The 20,498-nt window shown below is 47.9% G+C and overlaps 1 protein-coding gene across 3 annotated transcripts in view; it reads left to right on the top strand.

Annotated features, from left to right (window-relative positions):
- The window catches only part of TBC1D1 (TBC1 domain family member 1), a 241,174-nt gene that overhangs the window by 87,650 nt on the left and 133,026 nt on the right, over nucleotides 1-20,498 (top strand). Inside the window, exon 1 of one of the 3 annotated variants that reach the window (XM_077279916.1) lies at nucleotides 11,226-11,492. The exons of the other annotated variants lie outside the window; for them this stretch is intronic. Coding sequence (XP_077136031.1) covers nucleotides 11,241-11,492 — 252 coding nt within the window. The 5' untranslated portion in view covers nucleotides 11,226-11,240. Of the gene's footprint in view, nucleotides 1-11,225; nucleotides 11,493-20,498 lie in introns of those variants that run through there. 3 annotated transcript variants of the gene reach the window in all.

Below are 20,498 nucleotides of genomic sequence, written 5' to 3'. Positions count from 1 at the left end.
GAGCACTTTGAACCCCCAAGTGCTTCACAGAAGTTTATGACGCAGAGCCGTGAAAATAAAAAATAATTTTTCATTCCTCTAAAATTATGTTTTAGCAAGCAATTTTTTATTTTTGCAAGGGTAACAGGAGAAATTGGACCCCAATAATTGTTGCCCAGTTTGTCCTGAGTATGCTGTTACACCATATGTGGGGGTAAACCCTGTTGATAAAGCTACACCGCGAAACGCGCGTCCGGGGCCGCCGGGTGAAGTGCAGGCTACTCCCCCTGGTATTGAACATGGGTAAGCGTGCAATTATAATGCTTTAAAGTTGGGCTGTGGACTTTGTGCCTCATATAGGATGGTATATACTATGCACTTTGCATTGCGTGTTATAGAGTCCTAGCCGTCGCCATTCTTTTACCCTTGCATTATTGCTCATGTTTGGGATGTATTTTGTAGCATGTATCTAACCTGGCTACCGTTAGGTCTCATTTTTGATGCCTCTGTGTTAGTGTATACTGGCTACTATATGCATATATTACTATTTTAGAATTTGTTGTTATTGTGTAATTTATCTAATAAAAGTTTGTTCTTGGTTTTTATATGATGGTTTGGACCTCTATACTCCTTGTTCTTTGGTTTGCCTCTAAGGAACTTGTCTAGATGTGTGGTGAGAACTTTGAACCCCCAAGTGTTTCACTAAAGTTTATAATGCCCAGGCGTGAAAATAAAAAATCCTATTTTTTGCCCACAAAAATGATCTTTTAGTCCTCAATTTTTTATTTTCCCAAGCGTAACAGGAGAAATTGGACCTCAAATGTTGTTTTCCAATTTGTCCTGAGTACGCTGGTACCCCATGAGTGGCAAAAAACTGTTTGGGCACACGTTGGGGCTCGAAAGGGAAGTACTGATGTTTTGGAATCCAGACTTTGATGGAATGGTCGGCGGGCGTCATGTTCCGTTTGCAGAGCCCCTGATGTGCTTAAACAGACAATAAAAAAAACTACAAGTGACATCATTTTGGAAAGTAGACCCCCAGAGAACTTACCTAGATGTGCCCCCTGTGGAAATAATCTGTTTCCTGTAAAGTAAATAAAGGTACCGTTACACTAAGCGACGCTCCAGCGATATAGACAACGATCCGACCTAAACTAGATCGCTGGAGCGTCGCTGTTAGGTCGCTGTAGAGACGTCAAAAACAGCAACTCCAGAACGATGCAGGAGCGATCCAGTGACGTAACGGCGACTCACTTATCGTTCACGCTCCATGTAAAAACATTGCTGACATCGTTGCTTTTGCTGTCAAACATGACGATACACGCCGACCCCGGTACACAGGTCGGTTTGCTGACCTCTGTAGAGGTACCCCGTACAGTGCTGAGGGCGCTGCCATCACCGTGTATGGTGGTCAATAGGACATCCCTCTTGTCCTTGTACTTGACCACCAGCAGGTGGTCGCTACATTGGGCGAGATTGCTCTCACCTTTTCTGAGAATCTGCCCAAGTAGCGTCTTCGGGAGGGCTCTCTGATTTTTGCGGACAGTACCGCAGGCTGCGGTACCTCGCGCAGAGAGGGATTTGTAGAGTGAGATGCTGATGTAAAAGTTCTCGGTATAGAGGTGATAACCTTTATCCACAGTGGGTGCACCAAATCCCACACAATTTTCCCACTCACTCCCAGGACAGGACTCTAAGGCAGTTCAATCCTGGTGTTCTTCCCTTTGTAGATTCTAAAGCTGTGGGTGTACCCTGAGATACTCCCACACAGCTTGTAGAGTTTGATTCCATACCTGGCCCTCTTGCTGGGCAGGTACTGACTGAATCCGAGCCGTCCCTTAAAATGAATTAAGGACTCATCCACGCAGATGTCCCTTTGAGGCATGTACACTTCAGCAAACTTTTTGTTGAAGTGTTCGATGACCGGCCGAACTTTGAACAGACGGTCAAAGTTGGGGTCATCTCGTGCGGGACACTGTGCATTATCGTTATAAGGCCGGAGACACACTGGTGCGAGAGACGGACGAGTCTCGCTGGTTAAAAGCAAGCTGTGGCACCTGCATTCCGGAGCTGAGCGTGCAGCTCCATGTATTGCTATGGAGCCGCACGCTCCGCTCCGGAGTGCAGGTGCCACAGCTTGCTTTTAACCAGCGAGACTCGGCCGTCTCTCGCACCAGTGTGTCTCCGGCCTTATGCAGAAACTTATAGATGGCCTCAAAACGCGTCCGGGTCATAACCATTCGTAACACTGGAGTGTTATATAAAATATCAACACTCCAATATTGTAGACAGTAGAGGGCCCTGGTGTAAGATCAGTATATGGGCCCAGGAGTGGACACAGACAGAAGAGGGCCCCTGTGTAAGATCAGTATATGGGTCCAGGAGCGGACACAGACAGAAGAGGGCCCCTGTGTAAGATCAGTATATGGGCTTAGGAGTGGACACAGACAGAAGAGGGCCCCTGTGTAAGATCAGTATGTGGGCCCAGGAGGGGACACAGACAGTAGAGGGCCCGGTGTAAGATCAGTATATGGGCCCAGGAGCGGACACAGACAGTAGAGGGCCCCTGTGTAAGATCAATATATGAGTCCAGGAGCGGACACAGACAGAAGAGGGCCCCTGTGTAAGATCAGTATATGGGCCCAGGAGGGGACACAGACAGTAGAGGGCCCCGTGTAAGATCAGTATATGGGCCCAGGAGCAGACACACACAGTAGAGGGCCCCTGTGTAAGATCAGTATATGGGCCCAGGAGCGGACAAAGACAGAAGAGGGCCCCTATGGAAGATCAGTATATGGGCCCAGGAGCGGACACAGACAGAAGAGGGCCCCTGTGTAAGATCAGTATATGGGCCCAGGAGGGGACACAGACAGAAGAGGGCCCCTGTGTAAGATCCGTATATGGGCACAGGAGCGGATATAGACGGTAGAGGGCCCCTGTGTAAGATCAGTATATGGGCCCAGGAGCGGACACAGACAGTAGAGGGCCCGTGTAAGATCAGTATATGGGCCCAGCAGCGGACACAGACAGTAGAGGGCCCCTGTGTAAGATCAGTATATGGGCCCAGGAACGCACACAGACAGAAGAGGGCCCCTGTGTAAGATCAGTATATGGGTCCAGGAGTGGACACAGACAGAAGAGGGCCCCTGTGTAAGATCAGTATATGGGCCCAGGAGGGGACACAGACAGTAGAGGGCCCGGTGAAAGATCAGTATATGGGCCCAGGAGCAGACACAGACAGTAGAGGGCCCCTGTGTAAGATCAGTATATGGGCCCAGGAGTGGACACAGACAGTAGAGGGCCCCTGTGTAAGATCAATATATGAGTCCAGGAGCGGACACAGACAGAAGAGGGCCCCTGTGTAAGATCAGTATATGGGCCCAGGAGCGGACAAAGACAGAAGAGGGCCCCTATGGAAGATCAGTATATGGGCCCAGGAGCGGACACAGACAGAAGAGGGCCCCTGTGTAAGATCAGTATATGGGCCCAGGAGGGGACACAGACAGAAGAGGGCCCCTGTGTAAGATCCGTATATGGGCACAGGAGCGGATATAGACGGTAGAGGGCCCCTGTGTAAGATCAGTATATGGGCCCAGGAGGGGACACAGACAGAAGAGGGCCCCTGTGTAAGATCAGTATATGGGCCCAGGAGCGGACACAGACAGTAGAGGGCCCGTGTAAGATCAGTATATGGGCCCAGCAGCGGACACAGACAGTAGAGGGCCCCTGTGTAAGATCAGTATATGGGTCCAGGAACGCACACAGACAGAAGAGGGCCCCTGTGTAAGATCAGTATATGGGCCCAGGAGGGGACACAGACAGAAGAGGGCCCCTGTGTAAGATCAGTATATGGGCCCAGGAGGGGACACAGACAGTAGAGGGCCCGGTGAAAGATCAGTATATGGGCCCAGGAGCAGACACAGACAGTAGAGGGCCCCTGTGTAAGATCAGTATATGGGCCCAGGAGTGGACACAGACAGAAGAGGGCCCCTGTGTAAGATCAGTAAATGGGCCCAGGAGGGGACACAGACAGAAGAGGGCCCCTGTGTAAGATCAGTATATGGGCCCAGGAGGGGACACAGACAGTAGAGGGCCCGGTGAAAGATCAGTATATGGGCCCAGGAGCAGACACAGACAGTAGAGGGCCCCTATGGAAGATCAGTATATGGGCCCAGGAGCGGACACAGACAGAAGAGGGCCCCTGTGTAAGATCAGTATATGGGCCCAGGAGGGGACACAGACAGAAGAGGGCCCCTGTGTAAGATCCGTATATGGGCACAGGAGCGGATATAGACGGTAGAGGGCCCCTGTGTAAGATCAGTATATGGGCCCAGGAGCGGACACAGACAGTAGAGGGCCCGTGTAAGATCAGTATATGGGCCCAGCAGCGGACACAGACAGTAGAGGGCCCCTGTGTAAGATCAGTATATGGGCCCAGGAACGCACACAGACAGAAGAGGGCCCCTGTGTAAGATCAGTATATGGGTCCAGGAGTGGACACAGACAGAAGAGGGCCCCTGTGTAAGATCAGTATATGGGCCCAGGAGGGGACACAGACAGTAGAGGGCCCCTGTGTAAGATCAGTATATGGGCCCAGGAGTGGACACAGACAGTAGAGGGCCCCTGTGTAAGATCAATATATGAGTCCAGGAGCGGACACAGACAGAAGAGGGCCCCTGTGTAAGATCAGTATATGGGCCCAGGAGCGGACAAAGACAGAAGAGGGCCCCTATGGAAGATCAGTATATGGGCCCAGGAGCGGACACAGACAGAAGAGGGCCCCTGTGTAAGATCAGTATATGGGCCCAGGAGGGGACACAGACAGAAGAGGGCCCCTGTGTAAGATCCGTATATGGGCACAGGAGCGGATATAGACGGTAGAGGGCCCCTGTGTAAGATCAGTATATGGGCCCAGGAGGGGACACAGACAGAAGAGGGCCCCTGTGTAAGATCAGTATATGGGCCCAGGAGCGGACACAGACAGTAGAGGGCCCGTGTAAGATCAGTATATGGGCCCAGCAGCGGACACAGACAGTAGAGGGCCCCTGTGTAAGATCAGTATATGGGTCCAGGAACGCACACAGACAGAAGAGGGCCCCTGTGTAAGATCAGTATATGGGCCCAGGAGGGGACACAGACAGAAGAGGGCCCCTGTGTAAGATCAGTATATGGGCCCAGGAGGGGACACAGACAGTAGAGGGCCCGGTGAAAGATCAGTATATGGGCCCAGGAGCAGACACAGACAGTAGAGGGCCCCTGTGTAAGATCAGTATATGGGCCCAGGAGTGGACACAGACAGTAGAGGGCCCCTATGTAACATCAGTATATGGGCCCAGGAGCGGACACAGACAGAAGAGGGCCCCTGTGTAAGATCGGTATATGGGCCCAGGAGTGGACACAGACAGAAGAGGGCCCCTGTGTAACATCAGTATATGAGCACAGGAGCAGACACAGACAGAAGAGGGCCCCTGTGTAACATCAGTATATGGGCCCAGGAGTGGACACAGACAGAAGAGGGCCCCTGCGTAACATCAGTATATGGGCCCAGGAACGTACACAGACAGTAGAGGGCCCCTGTGTAAGATCAGAATATGGGCCCAGGATTGGACACAGACAGAAGAGAGCCCCTGTGTAAGATCAGTATATGGGCCTTTGGCAGTCATCATCATTCACAGTTCCAGCTTCTTTGGAGTTGGTGGTGGCCCCGTTACCTCGTGGACCCTTAGGCTATGTGCCCACGGTCCGGATATAGGAATGTTTTGGACCCAGTGTATTTTCCCTGCAGGTAAATCCACGTGTCCGCGGAACTATGTGGATTTACTGGATCTAATGAATGGCTACGGGTGAGTCCGGCGTCTCCGCTGCAGATAACTGACATTCTGTGGCTCGTAAACCCGCACCGCGGGGGAGTTTACACTGCGTTAACTAGTAGCACAGTGGGCATAGGAGGTCTACAAATACCATCCACTGAGCTGGTACCTCAGAGCGCAGCGGTTTGGGCACGGAGCCTTCTGTGGCTGCACAGGTTGCACCAATGTTAGATCTGTCCCTGCATTAGTCCCAGGGCCGGACTGGCCACCTGGCAATTCTGGCAAATGCCAGAAGGGCCTCTCTGGTCGTGGGCTGCCTTGTCTGCTACGTTGTTAAGAGAATTAGTGTTCTCAAGACACCCATACTGTTAAGAGTTGTGACGGAGCACAAAGTTGCTGACTCCATCACTTAGCCCAGCAGGCCACGGGTGTCAATAGAAATATTGGTCTCGAAGTAAATCTTGATTTCCTTCATCCAGGGTAATATTAGTAATATATTCCCATCTGGTGCCTGGGGGTGGAGACACCTTGGGCCTGTGTGATTTCAAATGCCAGGGCTGAATTTCAGCCCCGTTCGTACCTGATTAGTCCCTTTGGTTTCCGGCATTTTTATCTTTCTCATCTGCTAGGAAATAAATCAACATTAGAGAATTGTAAATAATCCATCTCCATAGACCAAACCTGGGCAAAGTGCGGTCCGGGGCCACATCCAGCCCTCTGGCTGTCTCAGTCAGGCCCGCGGAGCGAGACAGCCGTGGGGCTGAAAACCTGAGGTCCGAGGGCCGCACTCGCTCGCTGTCTCCCGCAGTCAGCATTGGTGGAGGAGGGGCCTCCGGCCACTTCCTCCACCAATCAGCGTGTGAAACAGCTGACGCGATGACGTCATATCATCGTGTCAGCTGTGTACCGCCGGAGAGTCAGCGCATCGGAGACAGCAACAGAAGCAGGCGCCTGGGAACGGGACCGAGGTAAGCATGTGGTGCTTTTTTTTTCATGTGTATGAACATGGGAATTCTATGGGGGTGAAATGCAGCACACGAGGAGGCTATGAGAAGGCTGTATACTGTCATGCAATACATGGGGAGGCTGTGAGGGCCTCATGCCGTATATAGCAAAGCTGTGTGGGTACCATGCTGTATATAGGGAGGCTGTGTGGGGATCATGCCATACACTATGTTCCAAATTATTATGCAAATTACATTTTTATCAGATTTTCCTAAATGGTCGGTGCAAATGACAGTCAGTCTAATAAAAGTCATCACCCGTTAGATTATACATCGAATTTTATTGAAGAAACCTCCCAATGATAACAGTATAATCTCCAAAATGAATAAAAACTCAAAATGCACTGTTCCAAATTATTATGCACAGTAGAATTTCTAAACATTTGATATGTTTTAAAGAACTATAAAGTCTCATTTGTGGAATTTGTAGCATTAGGAGGTCACATTCACTGAACAAAAAAGCTATTTAATGCCAAAACATCCCAACAGGCCAAGTTACATGTTAACATAGGAACCTTTCTTTGATGTCACCTTCACAATTCTTGCATCCATTGAACTTGTGAGTTTTTGGAGAGTTTCTGCTTGTATTTCTTCCCTCCCAGAGCTGCTGTTTGCATGTGAACGGCCTCCCACCCTCATAGATCTTTTGCTTGATGATCCTCTAAAGGTTCTCTATAGGGTTGAGCTCAGGGGAAGATGGTGGCCACACCATGAGTTTATCTCTTTTTATGCCCATAGCAGCCAATGAGGTATTCTTTGCAGCATGAGATGGGGCATTGTCAGCATGAAGATGATTTTGCTACTGAAGGCACGTTTCTGCTTTTTAGACCATAGAAGAAAGTTGTCAGTCAGAAACTCTATATACTAACTCTATATACTTTGCAGAGGTCATTTTCACACCTTCAGGAACCTTAAAGGGCCCCACCAGCTGTTTCCCATGATTCTGGCCCAAAACATGACTCCTCCACCTCCTCGCTAACGTTGCAGCCTTGTTGGGACATGGTGGCCATCCACCAACCATCCACTACTCCATCCATCTGGACCATCCAGGGTTGCTCGACACTCATCAGTAAACAAGACTGTTTGGAAATTAGTCTTCATGTATGTCTGGGCCCACTGCAACCGTTTCTGCTTGTGAACACTGTTTAAGGGTGGCCGAATAGTAGGTTTATGCACCACAGCAAGCCTTTGAAGGATCCTACACCTTGAGGTTCGAGGGACTCCAGAGGCACCAGCAGCTTCAAATATCTGTTTGCTGCTTTGTAATGGCTTTTTAGCAGCTGCTCTCTTAATCCGATGAACTTTCCTGGCAGAAATCTTCCTCATTATGTCTTTATCAGCACAAACACATTTGTGCTCAGATACAGCCACAAATCTCTTAACAGTACGATGATCACGCTTATGTTTTTGGAAAATTTCTAATGTTTTCATCCCTACACCAAGGCATTGCACTATTTGATGCTTTTCAGCAGCAGAGAGATCCTTTTTCTTTCCCATGTTACTTGAAACCTGTGACCTGCATAATAATGTGGAACATCAGTTTTAAGTAGTTTTCCTTTAATTAGAATCAACTGGAAAACCAATTATCACATGTGTTTAAGATTGATTTCAGTGATCCATTGAGCCCTGAGACACAATACCATCCACGAGTTTATTTGAAAAACAAAACAATTAAATCTTTATGACACTTAAATCCAATTTGCATAATAATTTGGAACACAGTGTATATAGGGAGGCTGTGTGGGGCTCATACATTATATGGGGAAGCTGTGTGGGGCTCATACACTATATGGGGAGGCTGTGGGGCTCATACAGTATATGGGGAGGCTGTGGGGGGCTCATACAGTATATGGGGAGGCTGTGTGGGGCTCATACAGTATATGGGGGAGGCTGTGTGGGGCTCATATAGTATATGGGGAGGCTGTGTGGGGCTCATACAGTATATGGGGAGGCTGTGTGGGGCTCATACAGTATATGGGGAGGCTGTGTGGGGCTCATACAGTATATGGGGAGGCTGTGTGGGGCTCATACAGTATATGGGGAGGCTGTGTGGGGCTCATACAGTATATGGGGAGGCTGTGTGGGGCTCATACAGTATATGGGGAGGCTGTGTGGGGCTCATACAGTATATGGGGGAGGCTGTGTGGGGCTCATACAGTATATGGGGAGGCTGTGTGGGGCTCATACAGTATATGGGGAGGCTGTGTGGGGCTCATACAGTATATGGGGAGGCTGTGTGGGGCTCATACAGTATATGGGGAGGCTGTGTGGGGCTCATACGGTATATGGGGAGGCTGTGTGGGGCTCATACGGTATATGGGGAGGCTGTGTGGGGCTCATATGGTATATGGGGAGGCTGTGTGGGGCTCATACGGTATATGGGGAAGCTGTGTGGGGCTCATACGGTATATGGGGGAGGCTGTGTGGGGCTCATACGGTATATGGGGAGGCTGTGTGGGGCTCATACGGTATATGGGGAGGCTGTGTGGGGCTCATACGGTGGGGCTCATACAGTATATGGGGAGGCTGTGTGGGGCTCATACAGTATATGGGGTGGCTGTGTGGGGCTCATACGGTATATGGGGAAGCTGTGTGGGGCTCATACGGTATATGGGGGAGGCTGTGTGGGGCTCATACGGTATATGGGGAGGCTGTGTGGGGCTCATACGGTATATGGGGAGGCTGTGAGGGGCTCATACGGTGGGGCTCATACAGTATATGGGGAGGCTGTGTGGGGCTCATACAGTATATGGGGAAGCTGTGTGGGGCTCATACAGTATATGGGGAGGCTGTGTGGGGCTCATACAGTATATGGGGAGGCTGTGTGGGGATCATACAGTATATGGGGAGGCTGTGTGGGGCTCATACGGTATATGGGGAGGCTGTGTGGGGCTCATACAGTATATGGGGAGGCTGTGTGGGGCTCATACGGTATATGGGGAGGCTGTGCGGGGCTCATACGGTATATGGGGAGGCTGTGTGGGGCTCATACGGTATATGGGGAGGCTGTGTGGGGCTCATACAGTATATGGGGAGGCTGTGTGGGGATCATACAGTATATGGGGAGGCTGTGCGGGGCTCATACGGTATATGGGGAGGCTGTGCGGGGCTCATACGGTATATGGGGAGGCTGTGTGGGGCTCATACGGTATATGGGGAGGCTGTGTGGGGCTCATACAGTATATGGGGAGGCTGTGTGGGGATCATACAGTATATGGGGAGGCTGTGTGGGGATCATACAGTATATGGGGAGGCTGTGTGGGGCTCATACAGTATATGGGGAGGCTGTGTGGGGCTCATACAGTATATGGGGAGGCTGTGTGGGGATCATACAGTATATGGGGAGGCTGTGTGGGGCTCATACGGTATATGGGGAGGCTGTGTGGGGATCATACAGTATATGGGGAAGCTGTGTGGGGCTCATACAGTATATGGGGAGGCTGTGTGGGGATCATACAGTATATGGGGAGGCTGTGTGGGGCTCATACAGTATATGGGGAGGCTGTGTGGGGCTCATACAGTATATGGGGAAGCTGTGGGGGGCTCATACAGTATATGGGGAAGCTGTGGGGGGCTCATACAGTATATGGGGAAGCTGTGTGGGGCTCATACAGTATATGGGGAGGCTGTGTGGGGATCATACAGTATATGGGGAGGCTGTGTGGGGCTCATACAGTATATGGGGAGGCTGTGTGGGGCTCATACAGTATATGGGGAGGCTGTGTGGGGATCATACAGTATATGGGGAGGCTGTGTGGGGCTCATACAGTATATGGGGAGGCTGTGTGGGGCTCATACAGTATATGGGGAGGCTGTGTGGGGCTCATACAGTATATGGGGAGGCTGTGTGGGGCTCATACAGTATATGGGGAGGCTGTGTGGGGCTCATACAGTATATGGGGAGGCTGTGTGGGGCTCATACAGTATATGGGGGAGGCTGTGTGGGGATCATACAGTATATGGGGAGGCTGTGTGGGGCTCATACGGTATATGGGGAGGCTGTGTGGGGCTCATACGGTATATGGGGAGGCTGTGTGGGGATCATGCCATATATAGGGAGGCTGTGTGGGGGGTTCAACAATATATAGGGGGTGTCAGCATATTAATTATGGTCAATATTAAGTGATACAATTAATATTAATAAATTAATATTGAGTAGAATTATTTTCAAGCTATTGGTTCTGCCCTCCACAACAATCATAGTCTCTCATGTGGCCCCTCGCGAAAGTTAATTGCCCACCCCTGCCACAGACTAATACATACTTGGGGTGAAACTCTGGGACTTGTGGTTCTCCTGCAGCCCCCAGCCAGCAGTGAGGTGTGACAGTGCCCGAGCTCCGGGTTCCTCCCTTCTCCCAAGTGTGAAGTGGCTGAAACTCATTACTCTTCATTGTGTGAGTGAAACCTGCAGCGCCTGAGGGGGCTGTGACCTCCGGCCCGGGGGACAATGGGGGCTGTGAGGAATAACCCGCACTTCCTGATCCAATGGAGAGTGGAGCTGCTGCGGGCGGAGCGCGGGATTGGTCGGGGCAGCGCAGCTTCAAAGCCTAAGGAGCCGCTCAGCGGACTAGGAAGTGGCGGGTCCGGCATCCATGAGAAGCGGCGTGCGGGAGGGCGGCGGAGACCCCCAGAAATGAAGGCCCGGCTGCAGCGGCTCATCTCCATCCACCTGGACCCCGGGCAGGAGAAGGAGAACAAGGTGAGGGGGGCGCTGCTGGGGGAGCATGGCAGTCTGCTGGGGGAGCGGCTCTGGGCACCACTATCGGCTGTGCTGGGACTTGTGCTTCCCTCTGAGAAGCCTCCTGAACTTTGTTTCATTCATGTGTCACTTATTGTCCATCTCTTGGAGCTGATGTAGCAGAGCTGACTGGGAGATGCTTACATGACTATGTACATGCTAATGTTGCAACTTATACTCCTAAGAGTTTTGGAGCCTCTGTAAAATTTAAAAAATAAATAAAACTGATTATATGTGTGTGTATGTATGTATGTATGTATGTATATATATATATATATATATATATATATATATATATATATATATAATACATAAAATTATGTATAAAAAAAATAATTGTTATATATCTTTTTTTTTCACTGTAAAAAGTGTACAATATGTCACAAGGGCTGAAATTGATGCTGATGGGTGGGGGGGGTCTCAGGAAACAGATCAGCATTGTTATTGTCCTTTATTAAACAGTCGCTCCTTATCTTTTACCCTTGCCCCTTTCTGTTTGCCAGTGGGTGTGATGAGTACACAATGCTGCCATGTGACAGTGGTGGCCCAGTGCTGCTGACTTGTTCCTAGCGATGCCATTCGGGGGCTACAAAAACGTGTGACGTGTATGGTGGACGTCAGGTCGTAAAATTGTTCCTCATTGTTTAAAATAAATATTGATCCTCTCCACAGGGTGCATGCCCGGCTCCTGCTGCTGTGTGCCGGAGATGCCCACTAACTTCATCATTAGCTGACGAGCAAAATATTACCTGTGTGCGAAAGAGGGCAGAAAGCGTGTAACAGCGGGGGCCAGAAAACATTGGGGGGCAGTGAGGGCGGATATTCCTTCTGTCAGCAGACTTACCCCTACTAAACCAATAACTGCACCAGGTAGTAAACGTGAGATGTCGAAGAAATGTCAGCAGGTTTTTGCCACCTAATCTGCGAGCAGCTTGATGTAGGGTCAGAGCCCCTGATACCAGCTGTAGTTTTCATAAAATGAACGTCTGCTGCAGATCTAGCAGTTATCTGAATGCTGAGCTCTGTATAACCCTGCCCACACCACTGATTGGCAGCTTTCTGCCTACGCACAGTGTAATCAGTGGTGGGGTTAAACAGAGCATATTATTATGGAGGACCATCTGGCTGCAGGTTTGCTAGTCTTCTAGTGATGATCTACTGCTGATAAAACTGTTTTTATCAAAACTATGAGTGATTAGTGTCATTAAAGGGAACCTGTCACCCCCAAAATCGAAGGTGAGATAAGGCCACTGGCATCAAGGGCTTATGTACAGCATTCTGTAATGCATTCTGTAATGCTGTAGATAAGCCCCCGATGTATCCTGAAAGATGAGAAAAAGAGGTTAGATTATACTCAACTGGGCGGGCGGTCCCGGTTCTGTTCTGGTCCTATGGGCATCGCGGTCTGGTCTGGCCTCAGGCTGCGGCTCCGGCGCAGGCGTATTTTGTCTGTCCTGTTGAGGGCAGAGCAAAGTACTGCAGTGCGCAGGCACAGGAAAGTCAGAGAGGCCCAGCACCTGCGCACTGCAGTACTTTGCTCTGCCCTCAACAGGACAGACAAAATACGCCTGCGCCGGAGCCGCAGCCTGAGGCCGGACCGGACCGCGATGCCCATCGGACCGGAACAGAACCGGGACCGCCTGCCCAGGTGAGTATAATCTAACCTCTTTTTCTCATCTATCAGGATACATCGGGGGCTTATCTGCAGCATTACTGAATGCTGTATATAATAATAATAATCTTTATTTATATATATATATATATTATATATCGATTACATATTCCGCAGTACTTCACAGTTTGCACATAATCATCGCTGTCCCTGATGGGGCTCACAACCTAAATTCCCTATCAGTATGTGTTTGGTACATAAGCCCCTGATGCCGGCGGGCTTAGCTCACCTTCGATTTTGGGGGTGACAGGTTCCCTTTAAATGTGCACGTACCCATAGTATTAAGGGAAGGCGTCCTCTGTGTAGAGCGACCGCCCGGCCTGTGCGGCGGTATGTCTGCAGGTCTGATGCTGGGTGTGGTTTTATACCGCTTGTTCTTTCTGTAATGTCTCTATTTATTCATTGTTGTAATTATTGCTTTTGTTACATTGTAACTGGACAAAGGACAAACAGTAGCTTCTCTTTGCACCTAAATGGGTTGTCCAGCTTTAGAGTAGAAATCTGTGGACATGTGAATCCCCAGATTTCATTGTGGGCACTGAGGATTCCAGAAGCGGGCGGTGGTGTTACCACCAAGTATGCGATTTTCACTCATATGGTCCCATTCCTACTAGACTTGACCACAATGTCAAAACACTTGCAGTGAGCGAGGCCGTGCCCATCTAGTCGGCACGTGACCTAATGTATGAAAATGGCGTACCTGAGAATCCTCGCAGTGCGATGTGAGGATTCAGCAGGCTGCAAGCATTTTCAGTCCGGACAGCTCCTTTCAGGCCAGGTTATCAGGGAGAGTCTGTATACACTGTAGACCTCAATGTTCAGACTGACCAGGTGTCTCCTGACCTGCACTTACCATCTGGTATGTGTCTATGAGGCTGAAGGTGCCAGGAGACCTGTGGTCTGTACACGGACCGAGACATAAGCCACTCTGAGCCCTAACTAAACCACAAACATCTTCATCATTTATTGGGCCACGATATTAAATTCCAGATATAATTCTGTGTGTGGTGGGCCTTAAGGTTGGGATCAGCTAACCATTAAAGCTATGTTCACATGTCCAGTAACGATCTGTTAGAAAACAGTTGTGCTGACACAACTTTCACTCCGTAATTCACGAACTGATCTCTGCCGGGTCTGTCATTTTAGCATGGGAGCCAATGGGCCACAGAACTGTTAATGCAACCTCCGTTGTTGTCTATTTGTAACGGATCGGGCAAGAAAAAGCCTCTTCTTCAGGAGATAAGTTGCTGCCAGAGCCATTTGGCAGAGGTTTTATCAGTTCTTCCCTTTTGAAAGCTCCTGAACGCTCAGCCGAGCAAAGTGTTCATGTGTATGGGGGGAATCGGAAGAGTGCTGATAGTGGATGAGCAGTGGGCCTTCAGCCATGTTGTGTTTGGCCGGTTTTGGGTTTGGTCCTCACCGTTTCTTGGAAGAAATTTTCAATGTAAGAGCTCCCAGTATATGTGCGGTTGGGTAGTGCCTTGTGCGGTACTTTCTTCTTGAATTGCTCGATCTAGGGATACATTGTACCCTGGGTGCCCAGACCATCCAGGACATTGGTGCCCCTATCTCTAAAGACAAATGTATCACCTGCACTATTTGTAATATAAACCGGTTACTGATACATAACCATTGTTACATGACTAGGAGGGCAGGTATCTTGCCAGAGCTGCTGTGACCAGTCCCATGGACCATAAACTCTTTAACCACTACTGGAAGGCTTTCTAGACCAGGGCTCTTACCTGTGCAGGGAGGGGGTGAAGGTGAGCTGTGAGTAATGTGTATGGGAACTTTCTCCTATGTAATCCTAACTGGCTGTAGTATATTTGGTCTTGTAGATTTTATTAACTGCTAACTTTGGGACCACAGCTACAGGGGGCATGGAGGTGGCTGTGGCACCTGAGGCCTCATGTCATCAGTGGCACGTTCTGGTGTTGGGGTCTGTAGCGATGTTCTGCACTGGGCGGTGGTGTGGGATCTGTTAGGGTCTGTACTGACTATAAACGCTGCACACATTTCTATCCCGGTGTTCTGCCCCCGTCTCCGGCTTGTACAGGGTTGCCCTGTGTGGGAGATCCAGTAATTCCTTGCACACTTCACATGTTTTTGAATGTTCAGAGCAAGAACTTGGCAACATCCTCCCAAACTGTTAACTCTTATGGGCTCGTGGGTCTTCTCTGAACAGGGGCTTCATAGTAACATAACTTGAACAAAAACGATTTACAAAAAAAAAAAAATTGTGGCCAAAATGAGAAGAAAAAAAAAGATTAAACATTTTTAATTCTAAAAAACCCCAAATGTTTTATACAACCGTTACTTTATGGAATGAAGACGGCTATTATTTCTGATGACTGACTTGTTCCCAACAAGTCCATCAGGCCATTTTCACACATTGAACATTCACACTTCATGTGCAGACTGTGAAGCCTGAACCTCCCACTTGCCTCAATGTATGCGTTAGAGACTGCGGAAAAGCCATATTTAATCTATTTTTTTTTTTTTCTCTTGAACGTTTGATTTCAAATTTCATCAGAACTTTAGAAAAGTGTGTGTGTGTGCCGTATATATTTATACAAGTGCTTCTCACTAAATAAGAATATCATCAAAAAGTTAATTTATTTCAGTTCGTCAATGCAAAAGTGAAACTCGTATATAATCTAGTCATTACAGAGTGATCTATTTCACGTGTTTATTTCTGTTAATGTTGATGATTATGGCTCACAGCCAATGCAAACCCAAAAGTCATTATCTCATTAAATTAGAATACTTTATAGCACCAGCTTGAAGAATGACTTTAATATCCGAAATGTTGTCTTACTGAAATGTATGTTCAGTAAATGCTCTCAATACTTGGTCGGGGCTCCTATTGCATCAATGCGGCGTGGCATGGAGGTGATCAGCCTGTGGCACTGCTGAGGTGTTATGGAAGCCCAGGTTACTTTGATAGCAGCCTTCAGCTCATCTACATTGTTGGGTCTGGTGTCTCTTCTTCTTCTTGACAATACCCCATAGATTCTCTATAGGGTTAAGGTCAGGCGAGTTTGCTGCCAATCAAGCACAGTGATACTGTTGTTTTTTTTAAACCAGGTATTGGTACTGTTGGCAGTGTGGACAGGTGCGAAGTCCTGCAGGAGAATGAAATTTCCATCTCCAAAAAGCTTGTCGGCAAAGGGAAGAATGAAGTGCTCTAAAATTTCCTGGTAGATGGTTGCCCTGACTTTGGTCTTGATAAAACACAGTGGACCTACACCAGCAGATGACATGGCTCCCCAAACCATCACTGATGGTGAAACTTCACACTAGACCTCAAGCAGCTTGGATTTTGGCCTCTCCACTCTTCCTCCAGACTCTGGACATCTATCAAGTCAGCAGTCTTCCCCATGATTGTGGAGCCTACTGAAACAGACCAAGGGACCTCTTTAAACTCTTAGGAAGCCTTTGCAGGTGTTTTTTTGGTCAATTATTCTATTTTATTGAGACAATAACATTTGGGTATTCATTGGCTGTAAGCCATAATCATCAACATTAACAGAAATAAACACTTGAAATAGATCACTCTGTGTGTAATGACTATATAATGAGTTTTTCACTTTTTGTATTGAACTGAAATAAATTAACTTTTTGATGATATTCTAATTTAGTGAGATGCACCTGTATGTGATTCTCACTCCGCTGTAGACCTAGAACAGGGGCACAACTACTACATCCTAAGAGTAAATGGATTGACTTATACCGCAATGGTTTCCAGTGGCAATATCATTTAAAAATGTGATATTTATTTAATTTTCTCCATGTAGGAAAGGTAATCTGATTTAAGTTTTCCCTGACTTGTCAGTGCCTGAGATATTTCTTCTTTTGTTCACAAGACTGTCGCCTCTTCCCGTTGGTGACTCACTTCCTTCTGCTCAGAGAAGTGGAGGATGCCCGGCTATAGTTACTCATGGCTCTGAGCACCGCAAGTAGGAAATGAATAAAGGAAACAGAACTTTGGAACTATTTATTGTTTTTTTTTTTGTGTGCAAGACATATCTGTTCGGGTATGTGCACACGTTTAGCATTTGGATGCATACATTTCTGCATCTCTTTTTGGACAGCAATGAATGCTATAGAGGTAGACATATAATTGCACACCACCCACCCATCCCAACATATTATACAATTGCACCCTGTGGAGCTTATTGTACTTATTGGGCTTTCTGTGTGCTTCCACCAGGACAACGTGATGCGATGATGGAAACAATCAGGACAACGCGGAGACCTCTGTCTGCAAGATGGCCGCTGGGTCCTTCAGGGAAGGTGCCTGTGAGCGCCTGCTAAAAGCAAGAGCTGACACTCCTCCTTCCTTGTCTGTCAGACGATGCTCTGTATCAGAGTGTCAGATCAGCAATTTGTCACAATACAGTGATGTCCCATCCTGGGACAACGTAAAAGAATATATTAAGTGTAAAAAGATATTTAAAAAAAATACAAATAATTCCAATAAATACTGATTTATGTAAAGAAACAAACAATAAAAAGTGTACATATTTTGGCAACTACCCGCTCTAAAACTGTCCCACTAGTTAACCCCTTTAGTGAACACTGTAAAAAAAAAAAAAAAAAAAAAAAACTTTATCATACCGCCAAATAAAAAGTGCAATAACACGCGATAAAGACGAATATAAATAAACATGGTACCACTGAAAATGTCATCTTGTCCCACGGAAAAATAAGTTATAGCTCTCAGAGTAAAGCGATGCAAAAATAACCATTTTATCTATCTAAAAAAAGTTTGTAGCAGGCAGCAAAACAAAAAAATATATATAAAAATGGGTATCGCTGTTGTCGCACTGACCCGAAAGCTTCCCTACCAGTTTTACCACACATGGAACAGTATTATAAAATAAAAAACAAAAACAGCAATTTGGTAATTTTGTCTCCCAAAAATCAGACTTGAAAGCTATCAAAAAATGTAATGTACCCAAAAATGGCACCAATAAAAATGTCAACTTGTCCCTCGAATAAAAAATAAATAAAACACTAGCCGCCCATCACATGACTGTTGACCAGAATATGGAAAAATTTTAGCTGTCCAAATATGGGGATGCCAATATAGGCTACGTTCACATTTGCGTTGTGCGCCGCAGCGTCGGCGCCACAACGCAAACAAAAACGCAGCAAAACGCATGCACAACGCTGCATTTTGCGCCGCATGCGTCCTTTTTTTCATTGATTTTGGACGCAGCAAAAATGCAACTTGCTGCGTCCTCTGTGCCCGGACTCGGGCGCCGCAGGGACGCATGCGGCGCAAAACGCAAGTGCGACGCATGTCCATGCGCCCCCATGTTAAATATAGGGGCGCATGACGCATGTGGCGACGCTGCGGCGACGACCGCAAATGTGAACGTAGCCTAAAGTGTCTGAGTGTGTCATGGCAGCCAAACCTAAAAAACAAATATATAAAACTGCCTGGGAGGAAATGTCGGCCAATGCCTGGGTGCTCAGTGTTATATGATCGGGGCTGAGACTAGAGTTCACATCCACCCTCACGCACAGCTTCAGGATCTTGTCCCCCAGGTCCTGGAAGGAATAACAGACCCTTGAAGCAGAGGTGTTGCAGCAGCAGGGGAGGGTATTTTATTCTCCCCTGTTTCTGATAAGGAAGCATGACCAATCGTTCAGGACTATTATCAATCTGAAAGGCTTTTCAAGGTTTATGGTCTACAGACCATTCAAAATGGAGTCAATAAAGACAGCAATAAAAACGTATATTACCATGTTCCTAGTCATCAGGAAGACAATCAATTCCACTACAGGGCTCTGCCCTTTGGTCTGTCCATGGCCCTGAGAATCTTGACCAAAATTGTCCTGGAGGTGACGGCACATTTATGGGAAAAGAGCTTGTTAGTAGTGCAATGTCTGGATATATCTATATCTCTATCTCAAAAAGTCGAGTCTGCAGCCCCTGAAGGTTAAATCCTTCTTCTTGGGGCTTATTTTGGACTCTGAGAAGCAGGTCTGTCTCCTACCAGAGGAAAAGAGACCGGATTATAGCCCTAGTGTCAGCAGTATTGGCTTTCCTCAGTGACATGATTGGGTTGGCCATGATCCCTTCTAGGATCAATGACATCATGCAGTGCAGTGGGCCCAGTGTCATTCCAGGACCTTTCAGCAAGATGTCCTAGAGGGAGAAAGAAAGCTTGCTGGACGTCTAGAAGGAAAGATTATGCTCTCCCTGGAAACTGTAGCCTCCATGGCCTGGTGGCTGGATCCTGGGAATCTCACGGGGTGTTCCATGGTCCCTTCACATATCAGATGTGATAGTGACAGACGCAAGCACGAAAAGATGGGGTGCGCATATAATTCAGGGAATCCTGGTCAGAGGAAGAAGCAGGTGGTTCCTCAAACTACAGGGAACTGCTAGAAATAAAGAAAGCAATGTTGGAGTTCCATCCCTATTTAGAAGGGAGCCACGTTCGAATAACGTCGGACAATCAAACTTCTGTAGCCTATATTCATCACCAGGGGGGCACACGGTTCCGGCTTCTAATGCGGCTAGCTCGGGAAATTCTCCAGGTTATGAAGGAACATCAGCTGCAAATATTAACCCTACACATAAAGGGGAAGGAGAACGAGGAAGCAGATTTCTTCAGCCGGACAACCTTAAAACAGGGGGAATGGGAACTGAATCCATCTTTCTTTCAACAGATTGTGACTCTTTGGGGGCAGTCAGAGACTTACTTGCCAACAGGAAGACAAAGATCTTCTGTTCCCTGAACCCAAGGGAAGGACCATATGCAAAAAACCAAAACAAATAATATAGGGGTATAATCAATATAACAACCAAAAGAACCAAAATACCCTAATTGTTTGTTGGCTCTTCTATGATACTAAAGCAACATTTTTAATTTTTTTTTTTGTTTGTTTTTACTGCATTCCAATTTCGGTACTTTTGAAACCTTATTTTTGCAAGTATATGTGCACACGTAGGAAGGGTCTCTGCGGGTTCTCCCGCAGCGGATTTGATAAATCTGCAGGGCAAAACCGCTGCGGTTATCCCAGCAGATTTATCACGTTTTGTCTTCCGGTTTCCGCTGCGGGTTTACTCCTATACTATTGATGCTGCATATGCAGCAATATGCAGCATCAATAGTAATGTTAAAAATAATTAAAAAAATGGTTTATACTCACCCTCTGACGTCCCGATCTCCTCGGCGCTGCACGCGGCGGTCCGGTTCCAAAGATGCTGTGCGAGAAGGACCTTCGTGATGTCACGGTCATGTGACCGCGACGTCACCGCAGGTCCTGCTCGCACA

This window comes from Ranitomeya variabilis, chromosome 1 (genome assembly GCF_051348905.1).
Source record: "Ranitomeya variabilis isolate aRanVar5 chromosome 1, aRanVar5.hap1, whole genome shotgun sequence".
Lineage (NCBI taxonomy): Eukaryota > Metazoa > Chordata > Amphibia > Anura > Dendrobatidae > Ranitomeya > Ranitomeya variabilis.
Note: the sequence above shows the minus strand (reverse complement) of the source record. Positions and strands in the feature narration are given on the sequence as shown.